The sequence below is a fragment of the Schistocerca nitens genome, chromosome 8 (assembly GCF_023898315.1).
Source record: "Schistocerca nitens isolate TAMUIC-IGC-003100 chromosome 8, iqSchNite1.1, whole genome shotgun sequence".
Classification (NCBI taxonomy): domain Eukaryota; kingdom Metazoa; phylum Arthropoda; class Insecta; order Orthoptera; family Acrididae; genus Schistocerca; species Schistocerca nitens.
The window spans coordinates 301,937,520-301,956,435 of NC_064621.1; the positions used below are offsets into that span (position 1 = coordinate 301,937,520).

The 18,916-nt window shown below is 41.1% G+C and overlaps 1 protein-coding gene across 1 annotated transcript in view; it reads right to left on the bottom strand.

Moving 5' to 3' along the window:
* LOC126199533 (myrosinase 1-like) overlaps positions 1-18,916 on the bottom strand; it is a 35,570-nt gene that overhangs the window by 7,774 nt on the left and 8,880 nt on the right. The window contains exons 3-7 of the mRNA XM_049936453.1: positions 10,707-10,841; positions 10,503-10,625; positions 5,845-6,028; positions 1,948-2,042; positions 580-727 (exon numbers count right to left, since the gene is read on the bottom strand). Coding sequence (XP_049792410.1) covers positions 580-727; positions 1,948-2,042; positions 5,845-6,028; positions 10,503-10,625; positions 10,707-10,841 — 685 coding nt within the window. The remainder of the gene's footprint in view (positions 1-579; positions 728-1,947; positions 2,043-5,844; positions 6,029-10,502; positions 10,626-10,706; positions 10,842-18,916) is intronic.

Here is an 18,916-nt window from a genome sequence, read left to right on the forward strand (position 1 = left end):
TCTGTGGTCATCAGTCCCCCAGAACTTAGAATTACTTAAACCTAACTAACCTAAGGACTTCACACACATCCATGCCGGAGGCAGGATTCGAACCTGCGACCGTAGCGGTCACGCGGTTCCAGACTGAAGCGCCTAGAACCGCACGGCCACACCGGCCGGCAACCTGTTTTCCTCGCACCATATGAACAGGTAGTCCTCGGAATGTGTGGTACTACCAATGGTTTCGTATGTCTGTTGGAACCTTCTCCTGATATTTTGTTCGAAATTGTCGCTGAACCATCAATACTGACTCACATTTGGCGAATTCAGGAACACCAAAAACGCTCACATCGCTCCATTATTCGCCATCTTCTGGCACGCTTTTCCCCCCTCCCCCAGTGATGCGCTGTGCAACTACGCCACGGCATGTTAACGGATCGAAACTTGGAGAGATGCTCAGTCCTTTGATATATCTTGTAGTTTTCGCACAGCGTTCATGTGAAACCAAGACTTAATTAAAAAAACCTTTACAACGGATGGTATTCAAGCTGGAAAAGTCCAACAGGCCAGACGATGCTGTGGCTGGTGTTGTTTACTCACCCTTGATATACTCCACCTCCTCTGGCGTGAGCTCCACGAGTCGAGACCTGGGGTAGCCCGCAGCCTTACTGTTTGCCGCCACTCTCTGCTTCACCACCTCAGGCCAGTCTCCCTCGGCCGTGAAAATTGGGTGACTGTACAGGCCAGACTGGAAGTATATAGTTATGGTGACAGACTCTCCTGTAGCGGAGCTAGATACCTAAGTGAGGCTTCAAAGTGACAATTTAGTTATCAGTAGGCGAAGCCAACAAATGTCAGAACGAAATAAAGTTTGTGGTAACAGATTGATTTGTAGCATTGCCCGAGGTTTACTTTCATCATTGGCAACATTTGCGCCACATTTAATACACGACATTATGAGAACATGTGAATTATTGTTGGTTTAGGCACTTCTAAACCCCGATTTGATGCCACTGTATCAAACATTTGCTTCGTATATGAACGACTTGTCTCTATAAATTTCTAAAATTGTTAGATACATTCAGTCGTGGTGGTGTAGTGGTTAAGACTACTCGAGTTCCACAGGACGATGGTTCAAAGTCCCGTCTAGCCATTTATCTTTATACACGCAAATTATATTTTCCATTCAGATATAGATTTTCCATGATTTACCTAAGTTGACTAAGGAAAATGCTGGGAAGGATCAATTGAAAGCGACTCTTCCGATTTCCTATACTACGTGTCTCCTTTCCGAATCTCTACGTTGAGTCTAATGGCTTCTTTGTTGATGAGGTGTTGAACCCGACTATTTTCATTCTTTTGTTTCAATTTTCGGATCCTCCCAACAGCGATAAGTTATTTTACAAACTTGGAAACCTTAACGTTGCTGTCGTTTGAAATTGTGAGAACAGCAATGTCGATAAGTAACTGCATTCAGTTCGACGGATCCTATGTTTTGTGTCCAAGATAACGAATCAGGTTCAAAAAATGTAGATGTCGTTTTTAAATGGAAACGAAAAATCGCAATATTTTAAGGATATGTAGAATCTAGCATTATTGTATGGGTACAAACATTCACAAAACTCGTATTTAGGTTTATGATGGATGTTAAGTTATGGGTATAAGTCCTGTAAACAATGTTGACAAAGTCATTCATTGGGTAGCAGTTTGTCTTTATTGTTCCTGATAACAATTTTTTTTCTTATCCCTCAGAGCATTGTCCCATATTGAATGAAAGACAGGCTTAAGTAACAGTTATTCAGATTTAGCTACCAATTAACTTTGAGTGGCTCTATAGTTACGTGGTGTAATGGTGTATCGAGTTAACGAGAGCCTTCCATCTCTCTCTAAGTGAGCTAAACATTCTTCTTGTAATACCGTATAGTAATGCTGTTGTGAATAAAGGTTATAAGATCTCCTGGTACTTACGTAGAATTGCATCTTGCGTTCTGCTGCCTCTATGTCCGCTGCAGAGTCGGTGGCAGGTTCGTACCACATATTGTTAATTGTGATGCCGACCTTCCCTGTAACAAGATATATGCATGTCAGTTACACACACTGTACGATAGCTGAGAGTAATGATACATGAGACACTAACAAGTGGACAACCATTTAAAGTAAAGTAAACAGAAAGCATTGTTTCCATACCTTACAGTTTCTACGACTGCAAATTTGTGTGGCTCCAAAACCAGAAATAGGGTGGCAAAACTAACTGAAATAAATGAATAACATATTCCCACGATTTATCCAGAGGAAGTCGAAGATGGTTTCAGAGTCATTCAGAAACTCCGGGGTAAATATTTTTGAATTCTGTCGCTGCATAGAAAACAATACTTGTCACCATCTGTAACAGTAATTGTTATGTGAATTCTCTGCTCAGCTGCTTGTTTTTCAGCAAAACTCGACCTATCGTCACAGAGCATGCATTATAAATGGTGGGCTGTACTCAATATGTATCTTATGGAATTGAAGACGAATTGAACAGTGTGGCGTTTGGGAAAAGATTTTGTGAAATTTACGCGTGCTATATGTCAGATGAAAGTTAATTCGGTAAGTTTGCAAGAAAAATACATATAATTCTTGCGTATTTGGAAAATCAAACGGAAAAATGCCAGTGTGATAGTACTGGGACATTCTTAATTACCCTGGTAAACTTCATTGCTTTCTTTCTTTTTGCTATTGTGAGACTCTAACTGTTTATAGAAGAGCTCATGCTCAGGAAAAATAATTCTAATTGTGGACAAACCAATAATTACCAGCCCATTCCAAATACTTGTTTTCCATTCCCCATTTTAGTATTTACTGTTTGTGAATTGCCACACATTGCAGATGTTATCCTTAATGCCTTTCGTCACAGGTTTTCGGTACGCTATACTTTGCTAACATCATAATGCATCTCTAAACAGAAGAAGTAACTCCCTGAAGACTGGCATAATCACTTGCAAAGGCATAATAAATTTGCACTGAAACAGTGATTAGTGGAAGAAGTAGCGCCATTGTTATATAGATACTGAGACCGGCACAGTATACAAAATTAGAACTAATGACGCAGATTTCCAAACGTGCAGTATTCTTTATGGATGGTGCAGTACATACGTTAACTGCGTTTGCACCTATCTCGATCGGCTGATTCGTATACTGTCTGATTAAAAGTATCTGGTTATCCCCATGTAATGTGGAATGACTGCTAGACGTCATGAGAGATGGATCCATCAGGATAAGAGGAGTCGAGGAGTACTGTGTTCAGAGCAGTGAAGCAGTAACAGCAGAATAAAATGGCTCTGAGCACTACGGGACTTAACATCTGAGGTCATCAGTCCCCTAGAACTTAGAACTACTTAAAACTAACTAACCTAAGGACATCACACACATCCATGCCCGTGGCAGGATTCGAACCTGCGACCGGAGCGGTCGCACGGTTCCAGACTGTAGCGCCTAGAACCGCTCAGCCACCCTTGCCGGCTAACAGCAGAATAGGTAGGGCAGAAGAACTCAGTGATTTCAGACATTGGCTAGTCACTGGATGTCACATGAGCTACAGATCCGTCAGGGACAGTTCAACCTTTATAAAGCTACCCAAGTGGACTGTTAGTATTGTCATTGTGAAGCGGATTCACGAAGGAACAAACTCACTGAAACCAAGACCAGGCAGACCTCTCGTACTGACGTAAAGGGACGCCGAGCATAGCAGAAGGTAACTAAAAAAATCGCATGAAATCAGCGGAAGGAGTCACTCTTCTTCTTTCTTGGCTCTATAGCTGATGATGAGCCTTGGCCTCTTCGACAATTTCCTTCCATTTCTCTGGGTCCTTTGCCAATGCTCCCCAGTTTTTATAGCCTATCTTCTTAAGATCTTCGATTACTACATCTTCCCATCTGGCTCTTGGTGGACCACGTCCTCTCTGCCCTCCTGGCTTTCCTTGCAATATTCTTTTTGGTACTTCTGTATCATTCATGCAAGCCACATGTCCCGCTCACCTCTGTCTGGATGATTTCACTATCCTTCTGATGGGTTGGTTTTTGTATATGGTATACGACTCATGGTTGTATCTCCTCCACCATCTTCCTCTTTCACAGATTATGCCGATAATTCGTCTAAGTACCTTTCTTTAAAATGCATCCAGTGTTTCAATATCTTTAGTTGTTAATGTCCAGGCTTCAGAGGCATATGTAAGCACTGGTCGTATAAGTGATTTATACATAGTTAATTTCGTGGTACGAATCAGGAGCCTTGAGGATAGAAGTCTTGTTAGGGCAAAATAGGCTCTGTTGTTTAGTATTAATCTCTGCTTAATTTCATAGGAGGTATCATTTAGATGGAGTCACTCGAGAGCTCCAAAATGTTACCTTTAGTCCAGTTAGCATAACCTCTCTGCATAGGGAGCTGAAAAAAATGGAGTACCTTAGTCAAGTAACTCGTCACAAAGCACACATTTCGATAGTCAGTGGTAAGTGATGCATGAGGTAGCCTAAAGGGCAACGCCACTTCACAGTGGATGACCGGAAGCGAGTGATATGGAGCTATGAATCACACTATACAATGTGGCAATCCGATGGAAGGGTTTGAGTTTAGGGACTGCCTGGCAACGTTATCTGTCAGCAAGTATAGTGCCAACAACGAAGAACAGAGGAGTGAGCGTTGTGGTATCAGATGTTTTCCGCGGGTAGACTGTGGTTCTCTTATTGCTCTTAAGAAACGCTAAACGCGGAAGGATATGAACATATTTTGGAGAATTGTGTATTACGTAAAGTAGAGGAACACTTCGGAGACTATGGTTGTTTGCATCAGCATGATAATGCGTCCTTTCATAAAACAGCATCTGTTAGGCAGTGGTTCGTGGACAGTAACATTTCTGAAATGAAGTGGCCTACCCAGAATCACGACTTAAATCCAACGGAATGAATCTGGGATGAGTTATCACGGTGACTATGCACCAGATCCCAGCGTGCAACATCCCTGCAGTATCTGGTTTCGGCTTTATCTTCAGAAATTCAACTACCTCTCTAGAAAATGTCACCAGTAGAGTTCAAACCGTCATAATGGCGAAGCGGTGACACAGCTCATATCAATGTCCTCGAACAGGTGTCCAGATACTTTTGATCAGATAGTATAGTTAGTGACGTAGCCGTCTAAATCAGCGGGTGTCGGTTTATGTGTGCATACTATCTAGTTCACGAAAGTGTTTTTGAGTTTCAATGTGAGATATGAGGGGATCCTAAAGAAATTAAAATGAAATTGTGTCTTAGAAAGAGCCCTATTTGTTACTAGGATATAAGTTTACAAATTCTCTGTAAGAGTATTACATTCAATAACATTGATTATCGAGATAGAATGGGGAAACAATGCTGGAGTATCGTTTATAGCGATCGTGAGAGGAAGGTTGGGAAGCGTATGGGGACATACAGACAGTGATTTTTCAATAGCTCCGCAGGCAAAAAGAATAGAATAGGAATACGCTAATACTGAAGTGAGTACGCGCACCTATGCATTGTAAAATCACATGCATGCGTGTATATAGTTGTGGATGAAGTGACTTACAAGCAATGTACTGCGGATGTGAAGTGATTGTTAAAGGCAAATCGTAGTCTTTGGGTCTTATAATGTAAATGGGACGAACTCTACCTGCCAAAACCAGTAGACATCACCTGTCGAGGTCCCACACTATATGTCTTGTGTTAAGTGAGACTTACGATTCCAACAAACACGCCTACTTATAATGATTTCAGGACTTCATATATCGGTTCTCCAATGATCCTACATCAAAATTGGATACCCTGCCTCGCCAACCCTAGCACCAGCCATGGTGGTGGGTGGTGAGTGTTTACCTTTCTGGGTCTCTCGGTACTTCTCGTCGTATAGGTGGTAGGCGCCGGCGTGTGCCATGAGCAGGGTGTACGCCGCCATGTAGTCTCCCACACCTGACGAGTTGATGCCTGGGGCGATCGTGTAGCCTCCAGAGTAGCCTGAGACGAAACTGGCCGGCTCGTTGAACGTCTGCCACCACTTCACCTGTTCACAAATCACGTCGTTGGTGTATCCTTCGTTTCAATAACTTACTTCATTACAGATCTAATCACTCGAGTTATATATTAGAGTGATAAATGTTTAATATTGTCAGAATAAATGGAGCTGAGAGACACCATAGCAAATACAATAATACGGGTAGACTCTGAGACATGGTCATATGTAGACGATAGTGAGGTCATAATACAGCAGAGCAGGAGGCCATCTGTCAAGATAGGCTCCGTTGGGCTCAGCAATAAGCAGGATATACCCCATGCAGCAAAAAAAGCGCAGAGGATTAGGGCTGAACATCCCGTCAATTCCAGGCCAAGCACAATCTCGAATCGGGGAAGGAAATCGACCATGTAATTTTAAAGCAACCATCTGTGCTGCTGCTTAATCAGTTTAGGGAAACAATGGACAACCTAAATTTGGAAGGCCAGACAGTATTTAAGCTAAAAGTAATAACATTTACTCGAGGATTTAGCATCATAGTAGTCCTAAAGTGTTACTATCTCTAGCTGAGAGCTGTGCCATACTATCTAATCACTAAACCACTAAAATACCTACGGTTGAGTTCGATGAAGAACTAAGAATCTCTATCGATAACGTATTCTGTGAACAAAGAGACTGCACTATAATCTTATGTAAAATTAAATGTTTAAAAGTAGTTACCAAATTGGGTTAGATTAGGTAAAACTAAACCAATGTCAAGGTTTCGAGTCTCAGAATAATCTGATAATCAGTTTCTTCAAATATCCCTTTCTTGTTCGACATTTTAAAAGCGTGTAGTATTAAACTTAGAAAGTTGTATTTTAAGAATTAGGTTCAATTGGTTATAAAAACGTTCTGTAGAGGTTCTCGTTGAGTCACTTCTTTTACTTTTGAATTATACCACTTTTTTCGGAATCTTATTAATGCATAATACTTACGTTCTAGGTTCTACTTTTGGATGTAGTTCCAGTTTATTATAAAATTATTGAGTAAAAACCAATTTCCGCGCCAAAAACTGTACAAAAGAGTTAGATTGAATTATCCTACTAAGTATGACACAAAGTTAAAATGGCAGCACTATGTTTGAGGTAAATGACCCGTGGTTTGGGGGTGCTGAATAGCTCTCGGCCCAGATGCGCCACTGTCGACACCGTCGTGCGTCGTTTCGTTTGTAATACGGCCGCCGACTGTTTGCTCCTCACATGTCGCATGTTGGCATTGTTGCTGCGACGGACACCTCAGTCCGTAGAGCCCACCGAACTGACCCATCCCGACGTTACTTACTACCCTGCTACTCGTCGTAACGCCACCGTGTGAGTCAAAGGTATTGCGTTGTCATACTTTTTTAGTGAGGGTATTGCAGAGTTGTTAGATTCTGGCACCATTTAACGAGCAATTATACGGTTTTTGCGGCGCAAAGCGCCGTATTGTTCACGCTTTGCGAATTACATGGGGTCGTTGTTTCCGCACCTTCCAGACCACTGGAGTGTACCGGTTGTGAGAAGAGATTGACGATATAGTACATGATGGACTGATGAGATACAGCAATGGAAATTGTAGTGTGTCTAACCCTTTCTGAACGAGAAGACGACGTAGACATCCCAACGTATGGCTGTTGTGGACATTCGCGGAAGAAGATTAAACAAAGAAAGTAAAACAAATAAAAAAAGATAAAAGTTAAATCAGTAAAATATAAAAGTATTGTACCCTTTCTTTTATTCTTTTTTCTTTTCTTTTTTTCCCAAAACGATCACAGACATATTTCGTTTTTGTTCGTGGTCGGTACCTGAAGTGGTGGCGAACTTCCGTGTTGTTTTTGCTTGTAGGATGGATAGGTTTTTGGGGATATTAGGTGTGCTAGGAGCCAACGCCTGAAGTGGAAGAGGCACAGGAAAAAAAATAATATAAAAAATAAAAAAAAGATAGCGTCAAAAAAATTAAAAAAAGGGGTAGCGTCTTTGATTACTAATCAGAACGTTACGGTCCCGGGTTCGAACCTCACCACCCCTTAAATTTTGAATGAAAAATATCAGCAATGTCAGCCGAAGACTTAGGTGTAAGACGTTGTCCTAACTCTGCCAACGACCTTGTCAAAGAGTGAGGCGGAGCCTTTAGAGGTTCAGGACACACTTGCCCTTGAGATGGGAAACTGCCCCTAAAAGCAGAAGAGTCAGTAATGATCAATGGCATGAGGAAGCAGAAGGCAATGGAAACCACTGCATTAAAGACATATACTATGTATCCACAGGACATATGATCTGTAACTGAAAGTGTCATGATGAGCTCTCCTTTGGTAAAACATTACGGACTAGTCCCCCATTCGGATCTATGGCAGAGGGCTGCCAAGGGGGAGCTGGTCATGTGAAAAAGATCGAATAACCAACGAAAGGAAAAGTTCTACGAACCGGGGCGTGGAATGTCAGAAGTTTAAATGTGGCAGGAAAATTAGAAAATCTGAAAAGGGAAATTGTGACTCACTCTAGATATAGTCGGGGTCAGTGAAGCGAAATGGAAATAAGGCAAGGATATCTGGTCAAATGGGTATAGGGCAATATCAAGAGCAATAGAAAATGTCATAACGGAAGTAGGATTCGTTATGAATAGGATGGTAGGACAGAGAGTGAGTTACTGTGAACAGTTTAGTGATAGGGTTGCTCTCATCAGAATCGACAGAAAATCAACACTGACGACGATGGTTCAAGTATACGTGCCTACGTCGCAAGCCGAAGATGAAGAGATAGAGAAAGTATATTAGGATATTCAACTGGTAATTCAGCACGTAGAGGGTGATAAAACTCTAACAGTCGCGGCAGATTGCAATGCAGTTTTAGGGGAAATTGTAGGAGAATATGGGCTTGGTACTAGGAATGAGTGAGGAAATAGACTGAGTTCTGTAATAAATTGCAGCTAGTAATAGCGAATACTCTGCTCAAGAATCACAAGAGGAGGAGGTATACTTGAAAAAGGCCGGGAGATATGGGAAGATTTCAGTTGGATTACATTTTGGGCAGGCAGGGATTCCGAAATCAGATACTGGATTATAAGGCGTACCCACAAGCAGATACAGACTCAGCTCACAATGTAATAATGGTGTTGAATAGGTTTAAATTTAAGAGATTAGTGAGGAAGAATCAATGCGCAGAGAAGCGGGATACGTAAGTACTAAGGAATGAAGGGATACGCTTGTAGTTCTTTGAGGGTATACATACTGCGATAAAGGATATCTCAGCTGGTAAGAAAACCATGGGAACAAAGAAGGTAACAGCGAAGAAACGATGGGTAACAGAAGAAATACTTCAGCTGATGGATAAAAGAAGTGAAATCCAGGGATACAGAAATACAAGTTACTTAGGAATGAAATAAATAGGAAGCTAAGCGCTGTCGGGCTCGGATAGCACTTAGATGGGCCGCTGTAAGGGTCTGCCGAGTGCTGTTGGCGGGCGGGGTACGTTCAGCTCTTGTGAGGCCAATTGAGGAGCTACTTATCTCAGCTGCACTATGGTGGGAAAAGGAAACGACAACCGAGCCGATCAACGTCCTTTGTGGCATCAGGCTGAAATGATTTAGAGGAAGCAATGGAATCAGAGTGACGTTATGGGGACTGAAGTGCATTTCTTCCTCTTCCTCGTAACATTAAAGGCAACACGCATGGCGTACGCAGAAATCTTTCCAGACAGAGGAGAGAGACTCAAAAATTCTCAGTTTTTTTGATAGAAAGTAAGCTGGTGAATTTCGAGACGTTTTATGGCACAAAAACTATGTTTTATATATGATACAAAGAAATAACTATCACAGTGAGTCAATGGTTTTCCACTCACTTCTAGTAGTGTATAAAAATTATGTTATGAACAAAATCTCTGTAGACCAGATTCGTGGTAGAATAGGGGGGGAGGGGGAGCATCTGCTTCCTCTTTGCCTTCCCCCTTGCGAATGCCTATGATAACGCGTCACATCTCTCATCAACTTTGTGTAAAGGAATTTATGAAGACAAATAAAGGAGTATTAGAGTTTGACCTACCGACTACTGGGAAGTGATAATAGACAGGGCAAAAGATCGGATTAGTATTAGGTGAGCAAATAAAGCAGCCTTGCCTGGAGACGGATAGTGCGGGTGGTGACCTCGAGGAAAGAATAAGGCGAATAGGAACTCAACAGAAAAAGCTATACACATGGCTCGTTTCTATAATGGCCGTCAGAATAACTGCTGATTATGTGGACCAGTTATTTAAGATCTTATGTAATGTACTGGAAAATATTTTACTTATTCTCAGTCGAATGCTCGGAGCTTGCATTCTTCGTACTGTTCGTTTATTCTATGACAAGACAGTATCATTTCTATTAATCTATGAACTCCTAGCCTTGAACAAAAAATTGTTGATGTAAATGCCTTTCCCGCTACATTTCAATTATTAACTCCAGATAAGTTTGAATATGAGTATCAAAGCGTAGTGTTTGTATACCTCCAGAACACTCTCTTGTCGCTTACCCTGTCGCCATAGTTGTCGTAGAGCACTCTGGCGTACTCGACAAAGTAGTCCGCCAGCCTGGGGTTGGGCCACCCCCCGATGTCCTGCAGTGCCTGTGGCAGGTCCCAGTGGAACATCGTCACCTGCAACAAACGTATACAACACCGTGTGACGTCACATTTGTTGTCAAGGAACGGAAGCCGGATCATTGAGGTTGCTCTTACCACTGGAGTGATGCCGTTGGCAATGAGGCCGTCGATGACCTTGTTGTAGTAGTCTATTCCCTCCGGATTGATGTTGTTGACGTCTCCAGTGGGGAGAACCCTGGGCCACGATATGGAGAAGCGGTATGCGTCCACCTGGCACACAAAAATAATGCTCTCAGCATCGCTTAAAACGTCGACTCAAGTCTGATTTTGTCCCTACAGATATTTCACGAACATCAACGATAGGAATACTTTTAAAAAATAAAATTTCTGCCTGTATCAAATTATAGCGTTAATATAACGTCTAACTCATCTACATTTCATTTCTAGAACAAGTAGCTCAGTAAGCTACGTACAAGTCAAAACTACACTGCAATGAAGGTAAGTTTTAAAGGTCGGACGAAGGGAACGGAAAATCAGCTTCAATAGGACGATGCCTGGTATTGCACTGCGGGAAGATGTTATCACCAACGAAGATTCTCTCTCCATGTATCCAAGCAGACTTCTTGTACACCAATATAACATTATCTATCCTTTGTGACCCACATTATTGATTCCAGCCCGCCCTTGCTTCCTTCTATAAACTCCTCATTATTTCATGCTTTATTCAGTCTCCATTCCTCTTTCTTCAGTTTCGCATTTCCTTTGACGGTATTGCTCTGTTTATGTCATCAATTAAATGCAGTTGCGTATTGTTGCCATGGCTATTGCTAGTACCCAATTGCCGTTAGCGGATATAATTGCTGCGTCATTATAATGTAGTTCTTGCTATTTTAATGTGACTTATAATTAGACATATTATAAAATCCATTATAATCACCGTTATCATTATTTTTATTTCCATTATTATTCGTCTTTTTGAGATGTATGGAGCACTATTTCAGATACTGTGTTCAGTGTTTGTAAGCAGAACTTAAGAAGGGATACTTGAATGACATTAAGGGATGGCTTAAAAACTACATACTTGCCAGCGAAAGTAAGTACATAAATAAAATAACCACACTCGATATAAAAATTTTAAGAAAATTATGGCCCAGTCAGATTGTAGCATTCTGAAACGCACGAGTGCTGCTTAACAGACGTACTGCTCAGAGTGTGAAATAACGATTAACCGTGAAATTATGTAAGTGATTATCGTAGTATACAATAAATATCTTTAAATGCAATAGAAATATTTAAACAGCTATAATCGATTTGAGTTATAGTTTCAAGCATTTTATAAAAACACTTCAAACATTTTGAGCTTTTCCACTTCGTACAATAAGGTCTACGTCCAGTTCTAGCTATTGTACAACAGATTATTTTATAAATTATTCCCTTAAAGAAGAAGTTAATTAACTATTTTCTCCGTCTCTGCTTAGCAGAGCATAATTATAGTATTATAAAGTAACACTTTGCCTAAATTCTGCAACCATTATTCGTATTTACTTGTTCACTAAACAGCTTTTGACTCTCAGGCGACAGCTGTCACATCCCATTTTATTAGTTGTTGTGATATTCAGTTGTCACCGGATGATAGCATAGGATGCAGAATAGCGGTTAGTGATTAATTAAAGTAAAGTAAATCAGTAAAGATTCTCCTTTTCTATTAGTAAACACGACAAAAACCTCGATTCCTTAAAGAATCAGCTTCTACCAATACTACGACACCGTGCAATGGCAACAGTCAACCATGAGAGAACGTATCAGCTTTATTAGATACTAAAATTGAGTACTGCTCTTACAAAAACACACCGTCCAATAACTGCAGTAAAAGATCCAATACCTTACAACTTCACTGTATTCTTGGTAAGTATATTTCCTGTAGTAAATTATTACTGTACGACTGAATTAATGTAATTAAGTATTTGATATTAAGCATGTAAGCGAGAAAAAGTCTAGAGAAGGCGTGAAATTTTGTTTAAAGTTTGTTGGAAGTTGCAAAGTTCTCTCGTCATCAAACACTAGTTAAGCGTAGTATGGGTAATTTGCACTCCGTTCAAATTTTTCACGTACGTCATTGTTTACGACGTCATATCTCCTGATATATGTGCCGTACAATTATATAATTTTCAGGTACATTCAGTGGTATACGTTGATAGTGTCTGCAAAATGTGTTGCGAACAGTGTTAGTAGTTAAGTAATAACAAATTAAAGCGTCATGCTTGATGCCGCCAGTTTTAATGTATGAACAGCAAAAACGTAGTAAGCGAAAAACTTTTTTCATTTCACATTTTGTGGAAATGTGTCTGCGAAAAAATATTTCGTGAGAGTTTGAAGATATGGGGCTTTCATTTTCAAATACTAGATGAATAAAATCTGGTTATTTGCGCCCTGTGTGTTACGGTGTCTGCAAGTCACACTAAGTGCGTGCCAGAGGATTCATCGAATCACCTTCGCACTAATTCTCTGTTATTCCACTCTTGAACAGCGCGAGCAAAAAAAGAACACTATATCTTCCCGTGCGAGCTCTCACTTCTCTCATTTTATTTAATTATGATGATGATTTTTCGCTGTGTAGGTCAGCGACAACAAAAATATTTTCGCAGTCAGAGGAGAGAGTTGGTGGCTGAAATTTCGTGAGAAGATCCCACCGCAACGAGAAAAGTCTTTGTTTTAATAATTTCCACCTCAAGTCCTGTATCACGTCCGTGACACTCTCTCCCCTATTTCTCGATGGTACAAAACGTGCTGCTCTTCACTGAACTCTGTCGATGTACCTCGTTAATCCTATCTGCTAAGATCCCATACGGCGTAGCAGTACTCCAAGAGGACGGACAAACGTAATGTAGGTAGTCTCCTTAGTAGATCTGTTCCATCTTCTAAGTCTTCTGCAAATAAGTAGGAGTCCTTGGTTCGCTTTCCCCACAACATTTTCTATGTGTTCTTTCCAATTTCAATTGTTCGTAATTACAATTCCTAAGTACTTAGTTGAATTCACGACCTTTAGATTTGATTGATTTATCGTGTAACCAAAGTTTAACGGATTCCGTGTAGTACTCATGTGGATGGCTTCACACTTTTCATTATTTAGGGTCAATTACCAAGTTTTGCACCATGCAGATATCTTATCTAAACCATTTTGAAATTAGTTTCGATCTTCTGATGACTTTACTAGACGATAAACGACACCATCATCTGTGAACAAGCTAGGACGGCTTCTCAGATTGTCTCCTAAATCGATTACTTAGATGAGGAAAAGTGGAGGGTGTATGAACAGTTATCGATTATGTGGATTCTGTATAAAATAAATAACCATTTTGCTTTTTTATGTTTGTATAATATTATGTCTGTCAATTTTGCAAATAACGTATGTAGTCGGCGAGTATGGAAACCGACACAGACAATGATAAATATATTAGCATATTAAATTGCTCATAAATAGCGGTGGCTTAGACATTATTCTCGCTGTCTTCTCGTAGCCGTGAATGTTGTAAGAGCCTGTGATGCTCCCTCGAACGCTTGTTTTTTGATCGAGAAAGGCGCCGTTGGGCACTGATGTATAAAAAAGGCGTGTACTTTGAATTTTATGTTAATTCTGAATATAGAAATTGTTAAAAATACTTGTAATAATTTGTAGCTCGCTTGCCCAGTATTTCATCCCACATTTTTAGCCCTTTTCAGCGAATTTAGCATTTTTTGTGACCCAGTGCTGCGTCACGATCGCGGGAGCCGCTGCCGCGGCAAATTCAAACTGTAATTGATTGAAAGCCATTTTCCCGCAACTAAGCGGGCAAGTAATTGTACATTAAAATTATTTATTTCAGCTTCTCGGAGATCACAGGGGAGAATTGCGACTTTTATTATGTCATTTTCAGATGGACATGGGCAGCTGTTAGTACCATATTAGTGACGTAAATAATTTACGTTAATCAGAGAGTTAAAACTTTACTTGTATGAGATCAAGGACTGCTGCCTTGAAATGTGGTCTGTCTGATAAGATTAAAATCATTTTCATTTTTAGTTTCATGCTCTCGTGTGATCCGTGGCAATCAATAGTGTTTAAATATTAAAAAAACCTACTGCAACTTTTATGGTTGACAAACATTGCATACTGTAACTTCTGTGCGTATAGTAAGAGTAATTTTCAGTGCATTTCAGAGACTAAAGTAGAGAAAGACATGTTTAATTTCGTAATCAGTTGCAGTAATGATACAGTGTTTCATTTCTAACAAGCCAGATCAGAGTTACGAGAACATAGTTTTGCAAATTAACGATCATATATTCACAGCAGGAAATCTATTAGTGTTGTTCGTATCCCCACATAATAGGTCAGAGTGCACTAAGTTAAACTTTCAACTACAGAAATCGGTAGTGAGAACTGCAGTTTATCTTTTGTGTTTGCAACGATAATCAACAATTGGTTTACTTAAAGTGCTATGCAATATAAACCGTATTATAGCCACAGATCATAAAATTTCAATCCATGATTTTATTACTACCAAGCAAATGAATAGCATTCTTTTACATTCAACCAAACTGTATATAAAATCAAAGTGCACGGGGTTACGTAACAAGGGCCTATGACACTACCTTCGGGAACGCTAGAAATCGCTTCTGTTTTACTCGATGATTATCCGTCAGTTACTACGAACTCTGACTTCTCTGACAGGAAATCACGAATCCAGTTGCATAACTGATACGATATTCCGTAAGCACAGAATTTGATTACAGGCCGTTAAGCCACTTGTGAAGTATGGTGTCAAAAGTGTGGTGTCACCGCCAGACACCACACTTGCTAGGTGGTAGCCTTTAAATCGGCCGCGGTCCGTTAGTATACGTCGGATCCGCGTTTCGCCACTATCAGAGATTGCAGACCGAGCGCCGCCACACGGCAGGTCTAGAGAGACTTCCTAGCAATCGCCCCAGTTGTACAACCGACTTTGCTAGCGATGGTTCACTGACAAAATACGCTCTCATTTGCCGAGACGATAGTTAGCATAGCCTTCAGCTACGTCATTTGCTACGACCTAGCAAGGCGCCATTATCAGTTGCTATTGATATTGTAAATAATGTACAGTCAAGAGCTACGTTCAACATTAATGGATTAAAGTTAAGTATTCCACCATCTGCGTCCGTTTTTCTAAGTTCTAATTTCCTTGTCCTGTTCCAGACCTCACGCCAGCCTGCGTGAGCATAAACGCGTGCCTTTCGGCTTCCTCTAAATTTAGTGGGTTGGTCTCCTGCCAATCCACAACAAAAAGCCTTCTGGAAATCTATAAATACGGGATCAATTTCAAATCGGTTGTCGATACCACTCGACACTTTGTACGGTAAAGAGCTACTTGTGTTTCACAAGAACGATGTTTTCTATATCCGTATTGACTTGGTGTCAATCGACCGTTTTCTTCGAGGTAATTCATAGTGTTCAAACACAATATGCCGGGTCATCAAAAAGTCAGTATAAATTTGAAAACTGAATAAATCACGGAATAATATAGATAGAGGGGTACAAATTGACAGACACGCTTAGAATGACATGGGGTTTTATTAGAACCAAAAAATAAAAAGTTCAAAAAATGTCCGACAGACGGCGCTTCATCTGATCAGAATAACAATAATTAGCATAACAAAGTAAGACAAAACAAAGATGATGTTCTTTACAGGAAATGCTCAATATGTCCACCATCATTCTTCAACAATAGCTGTAGTCGAGGAATAATGTTGTGAACAGCACTATAAAGCATGCCCCGAGTTATGGTGAGGAATTGGCGTCGGATGTTATCTTTCAGGATCCCTAGAGATGTCGGTCGATCACGATACACTTAGCCGGCCGGAGTGGCCGAGCGGCTCCAGGCGCTACAGTCTGGAACCGCGCGATCGCTACGGTCGCAGGTTCGAATCCTGCCTCGGGCATGGATGTGTGTGATGTCCTTAGGTTAGTTAGGTTTAAGTAGTTCTAAGTTCTAGGGGACTGATGACCTCAGATGTTAAGTCCAATAGCGCTCAGAGCCATTTGAGCCATTTTGAACGATACACTTGCGACTTCAGGTAATCCCAAAGCCAATAATCGCACGGACTGAGGTCTGGGAACCTGGGTTGGCCAAGCATGACGAAAGTGGCGGCTGAGCACACGATCATCACCAAACGACGCGCGCAAGAGATCTTTCACGCGTTTAACAATATGGGGTGGAGCATAAACATCGTACGTTCCTGCACGTATTTATCAGCCAGGCTGGGGATGATGCGATTCTGTAACATATCGGCGCAGTCATCTGTCGGACATTGTGTGAATTTTTTTTTTTTTGTGGTTCTAATAAAACCCCATGTCATTCCAAGCATGTGTGTCAATTTGTACCTCTCTATCTACATTATTCCGTGGTTTACAGTTTATTAAGTTTTCAAATTTATACTGATTTTTGATCACCCTGTATGCTCCAAAATACTGCTGCATATCGACGTTAAATATACGGGCCCGTTATTTAGTAGATTATTACTATTGCCTTTCTTGCATAATGATGCGATTTGTGCAACTTTCCATACTTTACGGATGGATCTTTCGTCGCGCGAGCGGTTTCATATGATTGTGAAGTATGGAGCTATCGCATCAGCATGCCCTTAAAGGAACCTAACTGGTATACGACCTGGACCGGAAGACTTGCTTTTATTCAGTAATTTAAGTCGCTTCACTGTCGAGGATATCTACTTCAAAGTTACTCATGTTGGGAGCTGTTCTTGATTCGAATTCTGGAATATTTACTTCGTGTTCGTTGTTGAATGGATTTCGAGAGGCTGTAATAGCTGTCTTACAGTGTTAAACCTTCAATATGAGATTATACGTCAATTTTAAAATTCGGTCGATAGTTATATGAAGTACTGAAAGACAAATTTTTGATGCCCTGGAAGCCGTTAGATAGGCAATCTGCAACTAGAATCCTGCCCTTGGTTAGTCTTTTAGTAATATACTGGGTGGTGAGAAACGGTATGGAAAGCTTGTGAGGGTGTTGCAGGGTAGGCTGTGCTGCGAATTACCGTAATTGTTAAGAAAAGAATTCGATACGTTCCGCTGTTTGCGAGTTAACTATCACTAAAATTAGCGAATCGGGCCGTTGTGTGCGTAAATTCAAGCGGACCGTCAGATACAATTAGTGTCAGTTATTCTCATAACATAGATGAAAGCGCACGAGACTGTTCAGCCTTTGGCTCGGGTTCGATCCTCACCACCGTCTCATGTCCAGTTTTTGTATCGCTCTCGTGTTCGATTTTAGAAAACCAAACGAAGAACACGTTTGACGACACCATCTCTGGTGGGCCGCTTGGCTTTGCTTGCGCAACGTCGTAATAAACAATTATTTTTCAGCACAATATACCCTGCAACACCCTTGCAAGTTTTTCAGACTGTTTCTGACCTGCCTGTATAATATGGACACTAGTATAGCTTCACTATCAAAAGAATTTTCGTGAAGATTAATAACCGCTTTGGACTGAGGCGGAACCCGCCGCTTTATCCCTGATGAGAACTCTGCTCCTCCAGCTGAGCTATTCGATCGGGATTGCTGAATTGACCCAAAGCCTTACTCTCTAATTACTCATCTCGTACTTCTGCGACACATCTGCTAACCTTACTACATTTACTGGCCAGAAGTATGTGGCAGAGAATTCCAGATTTTCTGTTAAGGAATGGTGTTATGGTGCGAGTCGGCAACCGTTATGTTCCGAGGAGCCAAATGTTACTTCCTCGCTGCTAATGATAAGTGGCTGGAAGGTGGCCAAGGGATCTGTCGACTAAGGAATCTGGACAAGCAAACAGCACATTATTTGACACAAGTGCGCTTTAGATAAATACAGTGAAGAGCCAAGGAAACTGGTACACCTGTCTAATATCGTGTTGGGCCCCGCGAGAAAGCAGGAGTGTCACAACACGACGTGGTATGGACTCGACTAATGTCTGAAGTAGTGCTAGAGGGAACTGACAGCATTAATCCTGCAGAGCTCTCCATAAACCCGTTAGAGTACGAGGGAGGGGAGATCTCTTCTGAACAGAACGTGCAAGGCATCCCAGATATGCTCAATAATTTCGTGTCCGGGGAATTTAGTTGCCAGCGGGAGTGTTTAAACTCAGAATAGTGTTCCTGGAGCCACTCTCTAGAAATTCTGGACATGTGGGGTGTCGTATTGTCCTGTTGGAATAGCCCAAGTCCATCGGAACGCACAATGGACATGAATGGATGAAGGTGATTAGACAGGACGCTTACGTACGCGTCACGTGTCAGAGTCGTATGTAGACTTATCAAGGGTCCCATATACCT